This window comes from Camponotus vicinus, unplaced genomic scaffold, assembly GCF_025532165.1.
Source record: "Camponotus vicinus isolate PSW18456_S1 unplaced genomic scaffold, iyCamVici1.0 SCAF_10, whole genome shotgun sequence".
Classification (NCBI taxonomy): domain Eukaryota; kingdom Metazoa; phylum Arthropoda; class Insecta; order Hymenoptera; family Formicidae; genus Camponotus; species Camponotus vicinus.
Window position 1 is genome coordinate 6,614,588 of NW_028141946.1, and position 19,342 is coordinate 6,633,929.

General features: G+C 29.9%; 2 protein-coding genes across 10 annotated transcripts in view; one reads left to right on the forward strand and one right to left on the reverse strand.

Moving 5' to 3' along the window:
• P130cas (Serine_rich_CAS and FAT-like_CAS_C domain-containing protein p130CAS) overlaps positions 1-10,723 on the reverse strand; it is a 184,693-nt gene extending 173,970 nt beyond the window's left edge. For 2 of the 4 annotated variants that reach the window (XR_014435387.1, XM_083080067.1), the window contains exons 1-2: positions 10,546-10,722; positions 8,358-8,459 (exon numbers count right to left, since the gene is read on the reverse strand). The gene's annotated coding sequence lies outside the window, so the exon portion shown is untranslated. Of the gene's footprint in view, positions 1-8,357; positions 8,460-10,541 lie in introns of all 4 variants that reach the window. The other 2 variants (XR_014435389.1, XR_014435388.1) reach the window with 2 other exon arrangements.
• Positions 10,724-11,307: 584 nt separating this feature from the next.
• Bbx (bobby sox) lies at positions 11,308-18,105 on the forward strand. Of its 6 annotated transcripts, none has more exons than XM_083080069.1 (8): positions 11,308-11,467; positions 13,703-13,900; positions 14,078-14,533; positions 14,665-14,846; positions 14,936-15,058; positions 15,130-15,237; positions 15,422-15,750; positions 16,037-18,105. In XM_083080069.1, exons 1-8 carry the CDS (start codon positions 11,441-11,443, stop codon positions 16,123-16,125), a joined length of 1,512 nt encoding a protein of 503 aa, XP_082936195.1. In that variant the 5' UTR covers positions 11,308-11,440; the 3' UTR covers positions 16,126-18,105. The 6 variants fall into 6 exon arrangements, with proteins under 6 accessions (XP_082936195.1, XP_082936196.1, XP_082936197.1 ...); XM_083080070.1 differs by lacking the exon at positions 11,308-11,467 and adding an exon at positions 11,631-11,958; XM_083080071.1 differs by lacking the exon at positions 11,308-11,467 and adding an exon at positions 12,011-12,175.
• The last annotated feature ends 1,237 nt before the right edge of the window (positions 18,106-19,342 follow it).

Below are 19,342 nucleotides of genomic sequence, written 5' to 3' on the forward strand. Positions count from 1 at the left end.
CGACGAACGTGACTTCCAACTAGAGGACCGCGAGAAGCATAAAGCGAAAGGTTAAAAAGGTAAAACAATCGTTGAGAGTGTGGTGGTCAGCATTCGTCGACATCTGCGATAGAAGTTTTCTTAGTGTGAAGTCAGTCGCTTCTCGGTAAATTAAAAGAAAGATATAAAATGTAGATGTACGAAAAAAATAAGGCCGCATTTTTCTCTCTCTCACCCCTCCCCCTCTCTCTCCCTTTCCCTCTCTCTCTCTCTCTCTATTTTATCACACGCCAAAAGAAAAGGTAAAAAGATGTAAAAAAGTTCAAAGTGTGAATTATTTTTATAAATAATAAATTCTTTTTTAGAAAACAATAAAAAAATTCTTTTATAAAATAAAAATATTATTTTGCACACAAATGTTTTCAAATAATTAATTAAATATAATATTATATATGTAATAATATTTTCTGAAAAAAGATGTTAGCCAAAAATTTCAGACATTAGCAGTAAATTATCAGCTTTGTGCTACGACACGAATTGCAATTAAGAATCGTGTCAAGTTTACAATCAGCCCAGAGATATTTGCAGTACATTTGTAAAGTAACAAGTATTCAGAATTATTTAGAATTCGTGAGAGATGCCGCAAGCTGTGTATCTTTGACGCCAAATTTCACGAAATCATGAATTGAATTGAATCACGAAATTATTGAATGATCGAAATTGGATGACTATCTTTTCTGTGAAATTATATACATTTTCGCTTTGCATCTTGACCTGTGATTATTCGTATGGAATAGCAATAAAGACTCTTGAGAGAAATTTGATCCTTATTTCAACGTAACGGATAAATGTCATGAATTAAATAAATTAAGATTGAAAATAATATGCAGTAACAAAATGCGTATTGAAAAAAGTTACGAAATCATTAAAATTATTATATAAAAACTTCACGATTTTTCTTAAGATTGAAAATAATCATCGAAAATTGATGTATCTGCCTTTTTCGTAATATTCTTATAATGGTTGATATGATTGATATGATAGATAATGGTTGATATTTCTCTAAAAAGATAATGGTTGATATTTCCCTAAAGACAAATATGATGTATAAGAAATAAATTTTCATGATTGTTCATAGATTTACTAAGAAAATTATATCACCTTCTATTCCTTTGAAGTTACGTTAATAGAGTCAACTTCTCGCTGTTATACTTAATAACAGTTTTATTATTTGAGACCTTCCTGATATTGAACGTCGTGACCTATTTTCATTTTATTGCACATAGTAACTTTTCAGTAATTTTTAATATTATTTAAATATGCTAATAATATTATTATTGTGCATATCCCTTGCTTCCCTTGCTTTTTTATATCTCTTTAATATCAGCATCGTTTCTTTTCCTCTTCTCTCCTTTATTTTTTTCATCAAAAAGCTATATTTGTTATTTTATAAATTGTTAATTCTTTGCATAACTATAATATTCGTACTTAGATCAAAAATTTATCAGCAACAAATATTCTAAGTTATGTAATAAGAAATTATAAAAAGCTCCGACAATTTTAAATATGTATGTTCAAAAAATTGTATAGCAAAATCATTTAGTATTCTCTATCAAAGTTTAAAATTTATTTTTTAAAAGAGATTTTTGATCGGATACAATCATTTGCTATCATATAATAATTTTGTCACATTAAATATTTCAGTAATCAAGTCTTAAAACAGAATTTTGTTAACAATAAATAATAAATTTTTACTATCTGTTATTTCAAAACTTATACTTTGCTGAAATACTTAATTTATGAATATTAAATAGCCACTATTAAGTTGAAATATAATCTTTAATTTTTAATTGTCTCTCAATTTGATGGAAAATATTGTGTAAATTTTCAAAAAACACACTATACATCTTTTATCGTTCGAAGAACTCATCTCCTTTTGACGCTGATCAAGATTACATAAGTCGAGTAAATTAATCTATTATGCTGCTGTTTTTGACAGCATCCTTATTTACGTAATAGGATTTGATAGATTGTCATATTGGTAATGTAAGATACAACAAAAAAAGCAACTTATCGCTAAAAAGAGATCTACGTAACAAAATTAATAACGAAATATTTTTTTGTCAAATGGAAGTTTCACAGAAAACCTTGGCTCTTAAGAATAAATGTACACTTTTTATGTATTCTTTTTTGAAATTCATTCTTATGAATATAACATTCGATTCTCTTATGTGGCAGTTAATTTCCTTAGCTTCCTAATTAATTCTTTTCAAGATTTTATTTTGCATAAAATGTGTTCATTAAAGCAGTAATTGTATACAGGGTTTACCAAAAGTGTGGAAACCCCTTAATATTTCGAAAAATACGCATTTTAAAAAAAAATGTTTCATACAAAAGTTATAGGGTTTTATGTGGCGCATTACACAGCAACATTATTATGACTTCGAATAGCGTTGTCAAGGTTATGTGAAGGTCACCTCCAACTTTTTAAATGGGACACCCTATATGCTTTTGCATATTCTTGTAGCTTATCTCGAGAGCTTTCCAAAACACTATAATTAAGTTAGTTTTCATTAAGTACTTTCCGAGTTATGAGGCTTGAAATAATTTCTTAATTTTACATAAACCATAAAATATCTAGTAAAATATTCATTTTTCGATTATCTTACCTTAATACTTTTATGTACAAAATAATGAGAGAAATCAATTGGTGTAAAGAAAAAACATAGTTGTTTTTAAGAAAAAATATGTAATTGTTAATTGCAAATTTCAAGCCTCATAACTCGGAAAGTACTTAATGAAAACTAACTTAATTATAGTGTTTTGGAAAGCTCTCGAGATAAGCTACAAGAATATGCAAAAGCATATAGGGTGTCCCATTTAAAAAGTTGGAGGTGACCTTCACATAACCTTGACAACGCTATTCGAGGTCATAATAATGTTGCTGTGTAATGCGCCACATAAAACCCTATAACTTTTGTATGAAACATTTTTTTAAAAAATGCGTATTTTTCGAAATATTAAGGGGTTTCCACACTTTTGTAAACCCTGTATAATATTTAATATTTGGAAACAAATCTTTGTTCGAGAAAATTTTCGCGGTTATATAAATTGAATAAGTATATAAATGACATTAAGTCATACAGAATAAAGTATTACAACGTTAGTATTAATATTACTTTAAACGTTAATATTACTTTAAAGTAATATTAATATCTCGAAATGAGAATAGAATTATAATGTGAGATGAAAGCGGAAGAGAGAAAACGTCGCATGTCACAGAACGTATAGAGCACATTCATTCATTTATTTCTAAATACAACCATATATAATAATATAATATAAAAATAATTTGTCAGAAGTGATTATCAAAAATAATTAGATAATGTGAAAAAACAGAACATTAAACACTGTTGGAAAAATGTATATTTAATATATGTGTATTATTTTTCAAGTACTGCTTTTAAAAAACGTCACGTGTAACGAGAGACTTTTACTGTCGTTTTATACGAATTGACGGTATGTACTTAATAGCCCATAAAAATAACGACCGAATAGTTTGATCACAGAAGTAATCGCGATATTCGTTGAACCATGTATCGTACGAATCAAGTTGTAAAAAGTGTGCAGTAACTCTTGCAGCCGTGTAAAAGCAAAGACGAAACGGAGTTCACATTGCACTTCGAATCAATCAAGATGGCTTTTCGACCGTGCGCAGTCGTTCGTGCAAAAGTTCGCAAACCGGTCAAGAAGATAGTGTTAGAGACATGCTCTTTTGCACCCTTCGTGAGCAGTGATTCGCGAAAATCAGTTTCGTTCTCATTCGAACAAATCAAATTCGATTTACTTCGAAACGCGGAACTTTATCGATGCATGATGAAAAAATTCAAAGATAAATAGTTATTACAATATAAAATATTGCACAATAAGCGATCCGTTTACTTTACTTCGCACTTATTATGTAATTATAAAGATTTTTCATTATATTTTATTTATAATTTTTAATAAGAAAAGAAAAATATATATATATTTTCAATCGCAAATGCTGTTGCGCATTTGATTTGTTTGATGGTTTAATACTTTAATAGATACGAAAATCTAGAGATTCCAGACTATAAAATTTTTGTCTTTGCGCGAAATAAAAATTAATACATTACAATTATTAATTATATAAGAAATGATAACTTTTCGTGATTGAAGATATCAGATTTTTACATTAAGAGAGTAAATGGTAAGTAAAAGCTGTTGGTAAATAAATTAATTTCTTATGGAAAGAAATATAACAGTAAAAAAGAATACGAAGTTTTCGCGATTTATTATTTAATCTTTAAAAGGTAGCTTAACCTTTAAAAAAACGACCCCAATTATATCTCCTTTCCCCGAAACTTTCGCAAAGGTAAGTACGTATACATGTACAAAAATGAACAGCAAATGCCCATTTACGCTGTTAAAACTTGAAAAATATACGCTATAAAACTAAATGCAAATAGAACGTTCCTTAATGTAATAAAGACTAAATGCAAACAGAATATTCCTTAATGTTTGATTCACTTACAAGAAGATGATATATATACCATTAAAGAAAGTTTTAAATAAATTTACTTTCATATTCTAAAAGATCTCTTTGCGTATCATAGTGGAAAAGCAGATACGTAATTCTACATCCCAAGCTATTTAAAAATCTCTATTTAAAGATCTCTATCTTTTCATAAAATAATGAAAAATCAGATGTTATTTTTCAAATAAGTTTAAATAAATTTACTTCGGATTTTTACTACAGAGATTTTTTTGATAAGTAAATGTAACAGTTTCTATATTTAAACTAAATTCTCTCTCTCTCTCTCTCTCTCTCTCTCTCTCTCTCTCTTCATGTTAAATAAGGATCACATAAAAACAATTTGCATAGACACAGTTACACATAGTTTATGCCAGATGAAACAAACATATACATATTATAACCAACTTAAGATGCGCACGCTTCGTTTAGTATAATTTTGTCTGTGAATAGAAATGTTTGTATAAACCTCTCTTAGATCTCTTATTATGTGTGCAGTATAATTTGAAATATAATATATACGCGGTAATTCATCATGAAAGCGATTTTCTTCGTTCAAATTCAAGCGCGTGCAAACTCGATACAAAGTTACGAGCAATAACGATTAGATTCTTGAAGTGGTGTCGCCTTCTCTTTAAGACACGTTTAAGGAATGTGTCAGAACGGAACATTATACGCGACACAAAATAGAGACGAATTCTCAACATATATCTACATCGTCGCATTTTGGAAAGTTCCGGTGCACTCAAGCCGAGAACGAAGCCGCGCTTAGTGGTTCAGAATGACTTTGTTTACTAGTTTACGAAGACGACCGTTAAAGTTCGTTAATGTCAAGCCGCTGTCAGATTGAAAATACGCTCTACCAGAGAATATATGCCAAACTTGCGTATTCTCATTTTCATGTGAAAATCATTTTCCTTCGAAGAACACATAACGATATAGACACAGGACGCGAAACTTTCATTTATATAAATCGATATCTGTTGAAAATTCATTTAATGTTAATTAATGATTTAAAAAAGAATTCAGAAAAAGATTACTTTGAAGAAAATTGTGTAAAAACTTTCTTATTCAATAGGAATATTAGATGTATACATTTTTTAAAATATATGTACATTTAAAAAAAATACATTGGACGTATGTATATAAATTGACGCATGTGAATATATAAAATTATAATTATATAATAAATTTGAATAAAAAAGAAATTACATTACAAAATAATTTTTAAATATAAAGAAAGAGAGAAAATGAAAGAAAGTATTAATATTCTCATAATAGTGTGATAATTATTTACACACAATTAGTGAATTATTAATCGTATAAATTATAATATAATTAAAAGTGACATTTGATATCATTGAATAATTTTAATCGAATAACAATTAAATTCAATCTCGTGTATAGTGCCTGAACGATCAAGTACTAAAAGGACGCTTTTAATTAAAACCGATGATTGTCGTAGACATGATGAACAATTTTAATTTTAAACTCTACTGTATTTCATTAGATTATCTGTAATAACCCCATGGATTATTTCGCAATATCATATAATCCTTGAGCGTATAAAGCATAATACATTTAGCATAAAGCATTTAGCTTCAATATATATACAATAAAATAGAAATAATGAATATCTTTTTATATACACGCACACGAGAGGAACGTTAGCTACAAATTTCAATTTAGATAGGAAAAATAGAACATATGAATACGAAGACAAAGACAATTTTAATTGTCAAAGTAAGTTATTTCATGTTCTTTTCTCTGATTCTGAATTACTTTCGCGATGAAAAGAAAAATGTTCACGTAATACGACAAAATTACTTTTTACGATAAACTTTTCTCCGAGAAATCTGATAAAGTCATGATTATAATTTATCATTTTTGTTCTTACACCAAGATTTTCTTCGCTCGCACAAGATATCTCAGTTTCTCTTCGTACGCTTTCTCTCATATACGAATTCTTTGAACAACTTGGAATAAGATTATTCTCGGTGATAATTTGATAAAAAACTATTATCTTTTCGTAACTTTAAATATACTCGTAGGTTACTCTTACAAGTTAAAATTCTTTAAAAGTAAGATTTATATTCGTGTATAAATAAAGAATAAGAACTCATTATGAAATTTGCTTGAAATTTAATTCTCGAAAATTTCTAGAAGCATACAATGACTAATAATTGTGTCAACAACTATTTATTTCACAAATATTCTCATTATTGAAAAATTATCCTCGAATATTCGCGGGAAATCTGAAATATCATGTAATGTAATCCTACGTGCGAAAATACAAAATTTGATTATTGTCGAGATAAATCCCAAAAGAAACTAGTCGGTTACGAAACGGATCTTACGTGCTCGTAAATCAAAAGGGGAAGGACGCCACGTGTCTTAAACTAATCAATGTTGCGTAAATAAGTTAGTTACAACGTTATTGTTCGTGCCACGTGTGCTTTCACTATTAAACGTCTTTCGGCACTTCTTTCTGACCGCCTTTCCGTTCGTCATGTTGCCTGGAGATAAATCTAATTGACAACGAAAAGAATTTCGGACCATCTTAGATATTTTCTTAGACTTATGGAGGGATGAGCTAAAAGTCAGCCTGTTCCGTAAGCAAGTTCGAGCAAGTTATATAAGTTACGTAAGACATAAAATATGTGAAAATACAAAATATAATACAGGAGTCGCGTAAAACATAAAATAAGAGCTATTCTATTGCAAAAATTCTAGGTAAGAAAATAAAAAAGAAATAATAATGTGATACACATGATTGAAAATGTCATGAATTGTTAAAACATACAATCACTACAAATAGTCCTATAATCAAAATTCACTTTCATGTAAAAAAATATTATGAAATAACGCGAGGATTATATTATGAATGAATCTTTGAGTGGATTTAAGGAAATTCTATAAAAAGTAGAGGATCTTGGTTAAAAAAATTTGAAAGGCTGAAATATCATCCAACAAGATCAAAAGCATGCAGATCACAGAGACGATCATGAAACAACGACTGTCGAGATTGACTTTTATATGAGTTTACATCGTACTGAAATCGGGAAAAAGGGAAAGGCGCAAAAGACGAACACGTAAATTAAACTTCTTTATGCTATTTCGGGAAAGATCCGAAAAGTGACGCGTGTTTGATTTGGATCGCCAAAGAAGTCTAAAGATATCTATTTTAAATAACAGACGCAATATTACTCAATGTGCAATATCATAAAAATTTATATCTTAATAATTTATATGATACCTGACAAAATAATAATGACTAAAATAATAAATAATAAAAAAAATAATAATATAAAAGTATTCATAATAAGTATACATAATAATAATATAATAATAATAGTAATAAATAATAAATAATTATAAATAATTATAAATAATTATAAATTAAAAATAATTATAAATAATTATAAATTAAAAAATATTTCCTGGATTTTCTCCAAAATTGTATTTCTTCTCTTCCAAAAAGAATTGGAAGAAATCATTGCAAATATAAAAGAGTAAAGAAACTCGAAAAAATATTTCAGATACAGTAATATTTCAAATTCATAAATTTAATCTCATACTTTTATATTATATGTACAGGTGTATATGTATAAGAATCATTTAAATATATATATATATATATATATATATATATATATATAAAACAGACGTATAATACATTCAAATATAATAATATAATCATATTTAATTAAATAATTAATTAATAAGAGAAATGCATATATATTTCAATATATGCATGTATAGAAGAAGCATTAATGATCCTATACATATACAATTCGATATCAATTAATTTGATATGACTTACCACTGGAATCCTTCCGGTTCAACTTCCTATTCAAATCATCCATGATTCCGCTATACTGAACGCCATGATTCCACTAGATCAATCGCCACGATTCTGCATAATCTGTAAAAAGCATTTTCAATAAGTTATATCTATGTGTGCATTGCATTATATCTTTCTTGGCAAAACTTTACTTTTGTTACTCTCAGATAGTATATGTTAGTTTTATATGTTTTCTAACATGTAACAAGTGATATTAAATAGACTTAGAAAATGTTTACGAAATTGACATATGCTACCTGAGCTTCCAAAATATTCGTGAAATAATGTGAACGAATTATAATATAACGATTATAACGACGATGGCAAGATTTGCAGAATTTCTAAAGAATAGTAACTTTTCGAATATAACACATCTCGAGGAAAAAGCACGCGATTTATCTATGCGTGCGAAAAGTAAATCTCTATTCCCCTCGGAATTGCACATATGTACCTTATTTCAATCCGGATGTAAATTCGCATAGGCGAATAGGCAGGATATCGAAACAAAATGCCGATTTATGAGGCTGGCTTATCTGTATGTTGTAAACCGCAACAATCAATCCGTCTGACTCGCGCGAAAAGCCGAAATTGAATTATGGTAATGTCTAGTTTTTCCGCAAGCGGCGCCACATGCAACAACGGATTTATTCAAACGTGACAAGATTCAGAGAAGTAATAGTCGATGAGAAAAATAATCACTTTACCGATCATCGATATAATTTCTACTTTACTGATTATCAGTAATACTCATTTTAATTATCACTTACCGACTGAAAATTTTGCAGAAATTTTTTTCTCGTATTAAAAATTATAAGATACATAAAAAAAGAGAAATAAATGTATATTAAAATATTTTTTATGAGTATATTAGATATTGATATTTTTTCCGATTGAAAAAATATTCTTTTTTCCAACTATTTATATTTATGTTTGTAATTGTTTTATTTCTTAGATTAGCTAGAAGAGTTACGTGATATGTGTATATAACGCTTCCAGCTAATCTAAAAAATATATTCAGCAAATATTACGAACAGTATATATATGTAATATGCGTTGTATTTATCACGAGCGAGTTTCAACGAACGTAATTGTATGAGCATGATTGGATATAGGTTCAAATGTTTACCATGTAGTTTGTGTCTTTTACACATACATGGTAAAAGGAATGTAAACATACATAGAGGAATTTACAACGCATTACGAAGAAGAAAATTTACGTGCCATTATTATTATTATTATTCATAGCTATAATGCATATGAATAATGCATAAAGCATAAAAATTGGAATCTTATTCATGGACGCATATAAATAATGCATGAAACATGAATTTTATTTATATAATTGTCAGAGGAAACTTTTCAATCTCGTATTGATTTTTATTTATGTTATCCGAATTATGTATATATTAATGAAAATCATTCAAATAAATGGAACTTTTTGATTTGATATTTTTATACTGTGAAAAAAATAATTATATGACAGAGTACATATACTATTTCATATAACGCAAAAATTAAACGATATAAAGTGTATAAAAAAAAAAACATACTATGTTGTAAATTATCTCGTTATTATCGTCATTATCATTATTGATTTGTATTAACCATACAAAAATATTATGTTCCAGCTGTACTTGTGTGAACGATATATTTAACTTAATCTAATTTTAAATATTACGTTCTCAATAGTCAGCAAGTTTAACGACGATGGTAGACCTCCATGGTCAATCTCGAACCTTGCTCTTTATCTTTAACAATAAAGAGACACGTGCTGCCATATAACATATAAGGCTAATATTACATTTGTCGTACGACAAATTTTTTAAGCACATTGATTGGCTGCGGGATAGAAAATTCTAAAGATTCAAAAAATTATTATCCCGCAGCCAATCAATACGCTTAAAAAATTTGCCGTACGACAAATGTAATATTAGCCTAAGTATATTATGCGTATATATATATATATATATATATATATATATATATATATATAATTTATCACTGAGATTATCGATCTGCTGTTATTACTCAAAGTGATAATAACTAAACTTATCTATTAAATATCTTATGATCAAAAGTTGAAATTTTCGCATACTATGTTTATATCAACAATAAGATATTACACATGCATATGATGAAAAAGAATAAGGAAAGAGATAATACCTACAATATTACACATCTCATTCTATTTTGTTTGTGTGCATCTGATTTTTCTCTTTTAAGATATCCGAAAAGAATGATTCAGCCGCTTACTCATTGCCTCCGACTAAATTTACCGAGGGAGGGAGAAACTAAACGTTCCGCGGCTCTAAATTTGACAATCATCCATACGACAGCTGTTGCGTCGACGCCTCACGGCAATCAGCTGTTGTGACGTGCGCCGCGCGCACGCGATCTAGGAACTTTGATGGCGCATGCGCATCGCGACGAACGCATCGCGTCTGCGGCGCGCGACAATTCAAAGAGTTTCCGTTCCCGATGCATTTCGGAAATGTCGATTAAATACTCGAAATTGCTCGTACTTCTATTCCGCACGGATACGAAGATGTACGTGTAAATCGGTGGTAACTAAGTGCAATTGTAATGTCGGCGATCGCGTGACGTTTCATTGAAAAGCTCATCGACGAAGATTCAGAGTTTGCGCAGCGATTATGATTCGTGAATGCGCGTGACATTTCTCGTTAACGAGCGTTTTCCGTTGCCTGTTTTGAAACATTACAGGAAGTTAACAACGAGAGAGATCCGAGTAAAAAGTGAAGTGAGAGAACGAACATAACACATCGTATCCTAACGAGAATTTTCTCTCACGTGAATTGCACGAGCGACTCGTGTGTCAAGCGAACGTGTCGAACGTCAGGAGTAAGACAAGAGCAGCGCGTGGGGAGGGAGGGTGCAGAGCACGCAGACGTGAGAAGGAGACGGGGGAGACGAGAGGGAGAGAGCGAAACGAGCGAGTTAGTGAGCGAGGAACACGAACGGCAGTGCGCGGAGCACAGCTTTATCTGTGTCTTGTTGTTGTCCGCATTATGCGCCGCTGAGTGAATTGTCAAGTGAAATCAGAAATGGCTGCCAACGAGCAACAGCGTAAGGTGAGTGAGCGCCGGACGGGGACGGGGACGGGGACGAGGACGGCGCGGATCCTTTCCGCCGGCGGAGACGTCGCGGAAAAATATCGGGGACGACGCCAGGACGACGAGGTATCGCGCGATCGCACCTTGTCGTTTCCACGGGACGAAACGCGCGTAAACGGCGCCTCGCTTTTGTGTCAAAAGTCACGGTTGATCCGTCGATTACCTCTTGTCTCGCGTCTATACATATGTATATACGTCGTGCGCGATATTGACGAGTGACGACGAAGAGAGATAGGGACGAGTGCGTGATTCGTAGACGGCGCACGATCCCCGGGATAACACGAAGCACGGACGTCCCCCGCGCGCGCCGCATTCCCGGATAATCGCTCGTCTTCATTCAAAGATCGCGCAGTCGGTCGTCTGTATTTACCTCGGTCAGCCGAGCAGCTGTCAGTGCGCGACGTTGTCGGTGTGACGGCACAAAGATGTGCGACGATCACGGTGACGATGTGAGTGTTCGTATTTCCGATAAGCTCGGATTTCCGCGACGGAAGAATCCTCTCGCTACGTATTTTTTTCTTTTGAATTTTCTTATCCACGCTCGTTCACGAGGACACCCCGTGAATTTTGCTGACGGTGCAATCAAAGCAGCGCTGTTTGTGTAGTAATGTTACATACAATGTAGCGTTCGACATAAACCGCAACATGACAGCTCTCGTCGAACGGGTTCGCCTCTATCTTTCTTCCTCCCTTTTGTCTACTTCTTTATTTCTCGTGTGAAAAAGCTGACACAAAGAAGGTTCTTTTCTGAGAATATTCTGGAGTTTGCGAGCGATTTTATTTGACGTAACATATGTGACAGGTCTCTTCGTCATCGAGATTATTCCTCGGCGACGTTGCTTCGTCGGAAATTCGACGATAAAGAACATCGGTTTCGAGAGAGGAAGAGAGAAGGCACGCATCGATCGAGAATCACGCGAGTTAATTCACTTTCCGCCTGCCATCTCCTCTTTTGTTTCGCGGAAGTCTCGTTTGATAATTGAGAAAAGCCTCCGTACATATATCGCGTCTTGTATCTCGTCTTGATAAGCGTTAATGTTTTTTTGAGTTTACGACATCGAATCGATCGCACGGCGGAGAACGATCGCCGTTCGCGTTTCGTCGAGCGTTAATTGTCGCACGCTACATCATCGTGAACGGGATGTCTGTCCCTGTCACAAAACATCGTATCATCGCGTGATTTTGCACGAGAGGACTCGCATACGCAAGAGGAGTCACGCGGATTCCTTCGATCGAATAATCCGCGGACGGAACGTCGAATGACGTTTCCCCTGTCCGTTCGCAGATACTCTTCGTTATCCGCGTTGAGACATATGTTGCAATTATGCATGATCCATTTTGTGCGCCCAGAACTAGTTTTTCTCTCGTGCGCGTAGAGAACTTTCTCAATTATTTTCGTCGCGCGACCGTGAACGTGTGCGTTTTTTTGCATTCTCGATTACGTTTTCTCTCATCGGCCGAATCGATCGGCTAAATCTCGTAAGATCAATATCGAGCGTAAAAGTTGAAGCAGGCGATATGTACGAGTCGAGTAATGAAAAGCTGTTTCACATTAAGGTTTCACCAATATAGCAACATGGCTACTTATGGCTATGATGTAAAACTTGATGATACCACGGATATTTCCTAATACAGGGAAGAGAAAGAAAGAGAGACATGAATTTTTGTTGTTTATCTAGGCTTGCAAAACATGTTGCCTAGAATATATCCTGTTATTTGAATATGTAAATAATTGATTAGAGTCATGTTGTAGAAGTTGCTGATCAATACGAATTAAAAAATTTATTTATATGACGTAAATATTAATAGCAGTTTGAAAAAAAAAATCAAAGTTTTGAAGCCAGACTTCTTAGTTTCTGTAATATTCTTAAATTCTTTATAATAATTCTTAAAATAATATAGACTTTTTTTATTTCGTAGTTTTTATTCTAAATATAGAATATAAATATTAACATTGATTGAACCAAGAGAGCCAAGTAAAAATAAAAGTTTATTAAAAGACGTGTTCTTATAAATTTATTATGAATAAATATTCTTATGTTTATCCATGTATTAAATATGCTCATGAACCACACCCATTTGAAAGAAAAATAGAATAAAAAAGATTTATTATATTTTGTCTTGTTTGCTATATTTATTATTTGTAATGTAATTAATTTATTATATATAAGATTACTGTATGTAAATTAATAGGAATCACGTGAAAGGGAACCAGCCCATCATGCAAGACGTCCCATGAATGCATTTCTGATTTTTTGCAAAAGGCATCGTGGCTCAGTGCGATCTGGTTTTCCACATTTAGAAAATAGAGCAGTCACTAGGGTCTTGGGTGAATGGTGGGCAACCCTTCATCCTGATCAGAAGCGTTCCTATACAAATCTTGCACAGGAGGTAAGTGCAATTGTAATTAAAAAATTAATCAAAATTTAATTTTGCATATTGAAAAAAGTAAGAAAGTTTTCATTATCAGAAGTGAGATATTATTTTATTCTCTCAACTTTCATATTGTTAGTAAATTTATTATGTAGGAAAAATGTACATATACATATAGTTTAATTATTTTTTCAGTACAAGGATGCATTTTTAAATGCGAACCCTGACTTTAAATGGTACAAATTACCAGCACCTCCGTTACGTACTTTAAATACTAGGCCTACCAACAAGAAACAAGAGTCCAATAGTGGCATGCAATTTATAGATAGTGTCAAATCTGAATATGAGTCTTCCGATTGTACAAAGTCAGACAGACGGGATGGACAATCAATCCAACCAGGCAAATTAGCAGACGAATCACAGATTGGTGGGCTCAGTTCTCTCTTTACTCCTCAGAAGATAGAGCCATCTGAAGAACAGACAACAATTAATGATGTCATGATAGAAAATGACACTGTTCCAAAACCACCAAAAAAAAGATATACAGAATTGCCTTTCCAAGGTGATCAGAAAAGAGATTGCAAGGCAGATCTTTTTGGTGACAAAAAGAGAAAAAGAGCTGAATCAAATAACAACGAACAACATGAAATGGTGAGATTTGATCTTCTTATGAATATATAGATTCAAGTTTTTCACAAATAATATTTCAAATTTTACATAAGGCAGTATTATTCAATTTTCTAGTATAATTAATTAAAATCCCTATTTTATTTGTATTTTAGATCATAGAAGATGAAAAAATAAATTCCTTTGTAACAACACAGACCCAATCAGAGGAAAATAATTTTCGTAGCGAAAGAACATGTAAAGGTTTGCGTTATCAGAAATTTCTTGCCGAGCAGATGAAAAATATTGGCCCATCTGGCCAACAAAGCAAACGGAAACGAACAGCTGGAAGCAATGGGTAGGTAATTAAAATCTTAACATAATGCTAGTAATCTAATTTCATTGAAAATAACTTTATAAAAAAATATATCTCCTTTATTGATTTAGACCTGATGAACGTTCAAACGAAAGAAGAAATTCCATTTCTTCAAATGTCAGTGAAAAGACAGATTCCTTAAGTAGTGAGGGAGGAAATAGCTCTCGAGGGGAGCTAGAACATCTTGTGGAAAGGTAACATTTTTTCTCAGATTTTTCGAAGCTATATTTATCTGCATATGAAAATAATTTGAAAATATATTCAGTGCTGAAGGAAAAATGGAAGCTTCTAAACCTGAAGATACAGAAACTGAAGGAGCCGAAGATCAAGTGGATTATGGACCTTGGACAGCACGTAAAAGATTTCGTGCCGAGTATGTCCTTTGAAAGAATTTATGTACATTCCTATTTAAATAATTTTATTATAGAAAGATATATATATATATATATATATATATATATATATATATATATATATATGTATATATATGTATATCTTTCTATAATAAAATTATTTAAATATACATATCATATAATATATAATAAATATATTTATAGGGATTTCAATTTGGAAAAGAAAATTGAGGCATTACCGTCTTTGAGTTTAGAGGAGTTTCAAGAAAAGAAGAAACAGCAACGAACGAAAAAAAAGAAAATTCTGCAAAAATTTAATTCATCCACAAATAAAAGACATCAAAATAATTTGTCTTCTAGTGATCAAATGAATGGTCAAACTCAAAGAGCGAGTTCAATAAATGAAAGTTGCGAAGATTCAGAGAAAACTCTTGTTGGAAGTCAGAAACGAAAAGCTCGAAAGCAAACTATCACGCGGAATGCTGCGGCAATAAACTCCACCAAACATTCTGAAGATCAAGAATCAAATAAATGTAAGTTATATAGAATTTCTTTAAATTCTTTTCTTTAACTTCTTTAATTTCTTTTAATTGTTAATTGAAAATAATATAATATTAATATACTTTTATTTATTTTATATATAATACTAATTTTTTGATCAATTTTTATAGATTTGAAAAATTTAATATATAAAATATTTTTAAAAAAATTTTTAAAACCATAGGTAAAAAAAAAATTATTGCACAATTTAATTTTAATTATAATTCATATAATTCCTTTAAAAATCCTCCATAATTAATATTTTACACTTTATAATAGCTTGGTGCGCATCTCCAGATCTTGAAGCTTTAGCATGTCTTGCAACAGTTGCCGCCAACAGAACGAAACTTACCAAAAATAACGTTTAATTGTGTTACCCATTAATGATATATAAGATATGCACTACAAAAACCAAAACTTTATTAAATTTTTTCCATGTAATTTCCTATTACTGGGAAACACATACTTTTCCAAGTGCTGTTATAAACGATACTGTTATGGTATCGATAACAATGATTATTGTTAGTATCTTTATTGTTAATCTTTACTATTACAGATATTATAGATATATATATATATATATATATATATATATATATATATATATATGTATATATATATATATTATGACTGCTATAGATTATTCCATTATTCGGTATATGAGGAAGATATTCTTTTTATTGAAACTAATTGTTGTACTGAAAAGATTGAAAAATGAAAGATTTTTTTTATATATAATTTATTCGGTCCAGAATTACGACTCTTTTAATTCCGTTCTATTTTGTATTTATGGTTTGAAAAAAAAATAGATTTTATTTATGTGATTCATAATTGTATATAAAATAGTTGAATTATTTAGTACATGATAATTGATTATATTTTTTATAACGCAAAATAAATATTTTATCATAATTAAATTCAAAATAATATTTTTATTTATGCTTTTCTTTTTTCATTAGATTTTTTTAAAATTTTCATAAGAATTTTATGAATTATGATAATATCAATAATAAATTTGGTTAGATAAAGGTGTTTATGATTATGTGAAGATGAATTGAGTTACACAAATAAAACATAATGTAAACATGCAAGGACATATTCTGCTTTTTTTATAAAATTGATAATTTATGCATTAACTTATTGTTTTTCTTTCAAACAAAATCGTATACATTAATTGGCATAATTATATGAATTAGTAATTTTGTTATATCACTTTTATGCAAACTATAATATTTGAGGAGAACTTATCATCACTTCTGATACGTGTACAGGCACGAAATATATATTTTATCTTATATTTTATTATATATTTTACGGGTGTATGATGTGTACATAGGTATAGGTGCAGTATTATACAAAGTGGAATATCCTTTGCGACACAATTTGAACATCAAAAGGGTATAATCAAAATAATGGATATATATACATATAAGCGACCATTGTTTACATGTTATAATACATGCATACACGCGAATAGACGCGTGTTTATATGTGTAAATTTAAATTTGTATAAACTCTTGAATATATACACGAATGCATGATAAATGAATATCTCTTTGTATTAAAATACGTGTGAAACCGTGTATGCATGTAATAGAGTGATAAGACTACCTACATATGTGAATGTGTATTTATAATATTTATATATATCAATTATATAATATCTCATTATACATATATAAATTTAGCTTTAAGATTACGAGAAGATGACTTTGTGCTCTGTTTGAGAAAGTAAGAGACTTGTCTGTGATTTTGGCTAAAGTTTTTATATTTTTCTATTGATTTTTTTTCTTTCTTTTTTCTGTTGTCTTCTACCTTTATATAATCTACATATATATAAATATATAAAATTTTATATTTTTCTCTTTTTCTCTTTCTATGCATGTATATATGAAAATTCTATAATTTTAATTAATTAAATTTCTGAGCTCTTTCTATTTGTAAAATGATAGGAACAAGCATGTAACATTAATAGGTTCTCTGTAGTTTGCAAAGGAATGTACTGATTATATTTCAAATGTGCCTTGAAGAGATATGAGGAATATAGTGATTAAATAACCGACCAACAATATATTTTCGATTCGTTTCGCTCTTCTGACCACATTTTAGCTTTTACAATTGTACCACAATTTGCGATTATGCTGGTGCAGGACTTTACAATCGGGCTTAATTGCCAATGTATAAAGATTGTGGATATTTAATGAAATCAGGGGAGAGTGTTTCGAATTTTACTGCACAAAACATCTATGTACCTAGCTTTAAAGAAATGTAATTTACACAAGTCTATATACGTGTACATATTGTAATACCATTTATATGAATAATAAAGATATAATATTTTGATGTAATATACATATTATTATCAATCGCTTCTGTAATTGCTAATTTATTCTACATTGTATACATTTTAACAATATTATCTGATTATTATCTAGGAAAATATATACATCTTTTATGATCAGATGTAATATAATGTAATATTATTATGTCTAAATGTTTTTTATTTATTATATGTAATTATAGAGAGCATATGCATATTATTATTTGTACATTACAAAAATTTATTTTATTAAACAATTTTGGAATTTTGAAAATTATGTATATGTAATATTAAATAATTAATTCTTCATAGTTTATATATATATATAGTAAAATACAAAATGCTTAATAATTTATAGATGCTTAATAATATAAGAATCAATTCTAAAATAAAAAGTTTATAAATAAAAATTATCATGATAATATAATAATATAAAGTAATATAATATATATGTGTATACATTTATACATATACAAATATATGTATGTATATACATATATTAACTGAATTTATAGAAATTTTCTAAATTGATACTATATATTACATGATAAAATTATTGTATGTCAGAATATAAAATAACTGTTATTTAATAAATTAATGAAAAATATATTTCATAAACAAAGAAAAATATAAACTCTATCATATCTATAGATATATCACGAGAATAGATATGCTTTATCATGAGATTTTTTGTAATGTACAAATACAAAATATATATATATATATATATTTATATATATTTATATAGTTACATATACCATAGAACAAGAATTTCTAACTAAAATTATAGGTACTTTTAGATCGCATTTAAATACTGCAGCGCATCATATCTAATTATTCAAACATCATGGTCATTAGTTAAAAAATTTTTAAATTATATTTTTATCGATTAATTTAATCTTACACATTATTTTATAAACATATGTGTGTGTTTGAATTTTATATATTTAATTTTTTGTAGACATATATATTAAATACCAGAAAGAAGACTGAGAGATGTCATGGCCTGTTTTTAGGTGATCCCTGAAAGCGATACTTCCTCTATGGACATTGAAAACGTGGACATGAACTACAAAGCAAATGTCCATGAATGTTCTCAGCGGGTAATATATAATGTGCACAATTTCTGGTTTTGTTCCGTGCTATGTGCACGAAATGCCGGTAGCACCAGAGTATAACAATCATTATTTTGAAAATAATATACAAATATGATAAATAATAATTTTTATAAAAATAATTTTTATAAATTACTTACCTATATGCGT

Coding starts and splice junctions, on each gene's coding strand:
- Bbx (XM_083080068.1), top strand. CDS start 13,028: ATGTACGAGTCGAGTAATGAAAAGCTGTTTCACATTAAG. Junction 15,059..15,129: donor CTAGAACATCTTGTGGAAAG/GTAACATTTTTT, acceptor AAATATATTCAG/TGCTGAAGGAAAAATGGAAG. Junction 15,238..15,421: donor CGTAAAAGATTTCGTGCCGA/GTATGTCCTTTG, acceptor ATATATTTATAG/GGATTTCAATTTGGAAAAGA.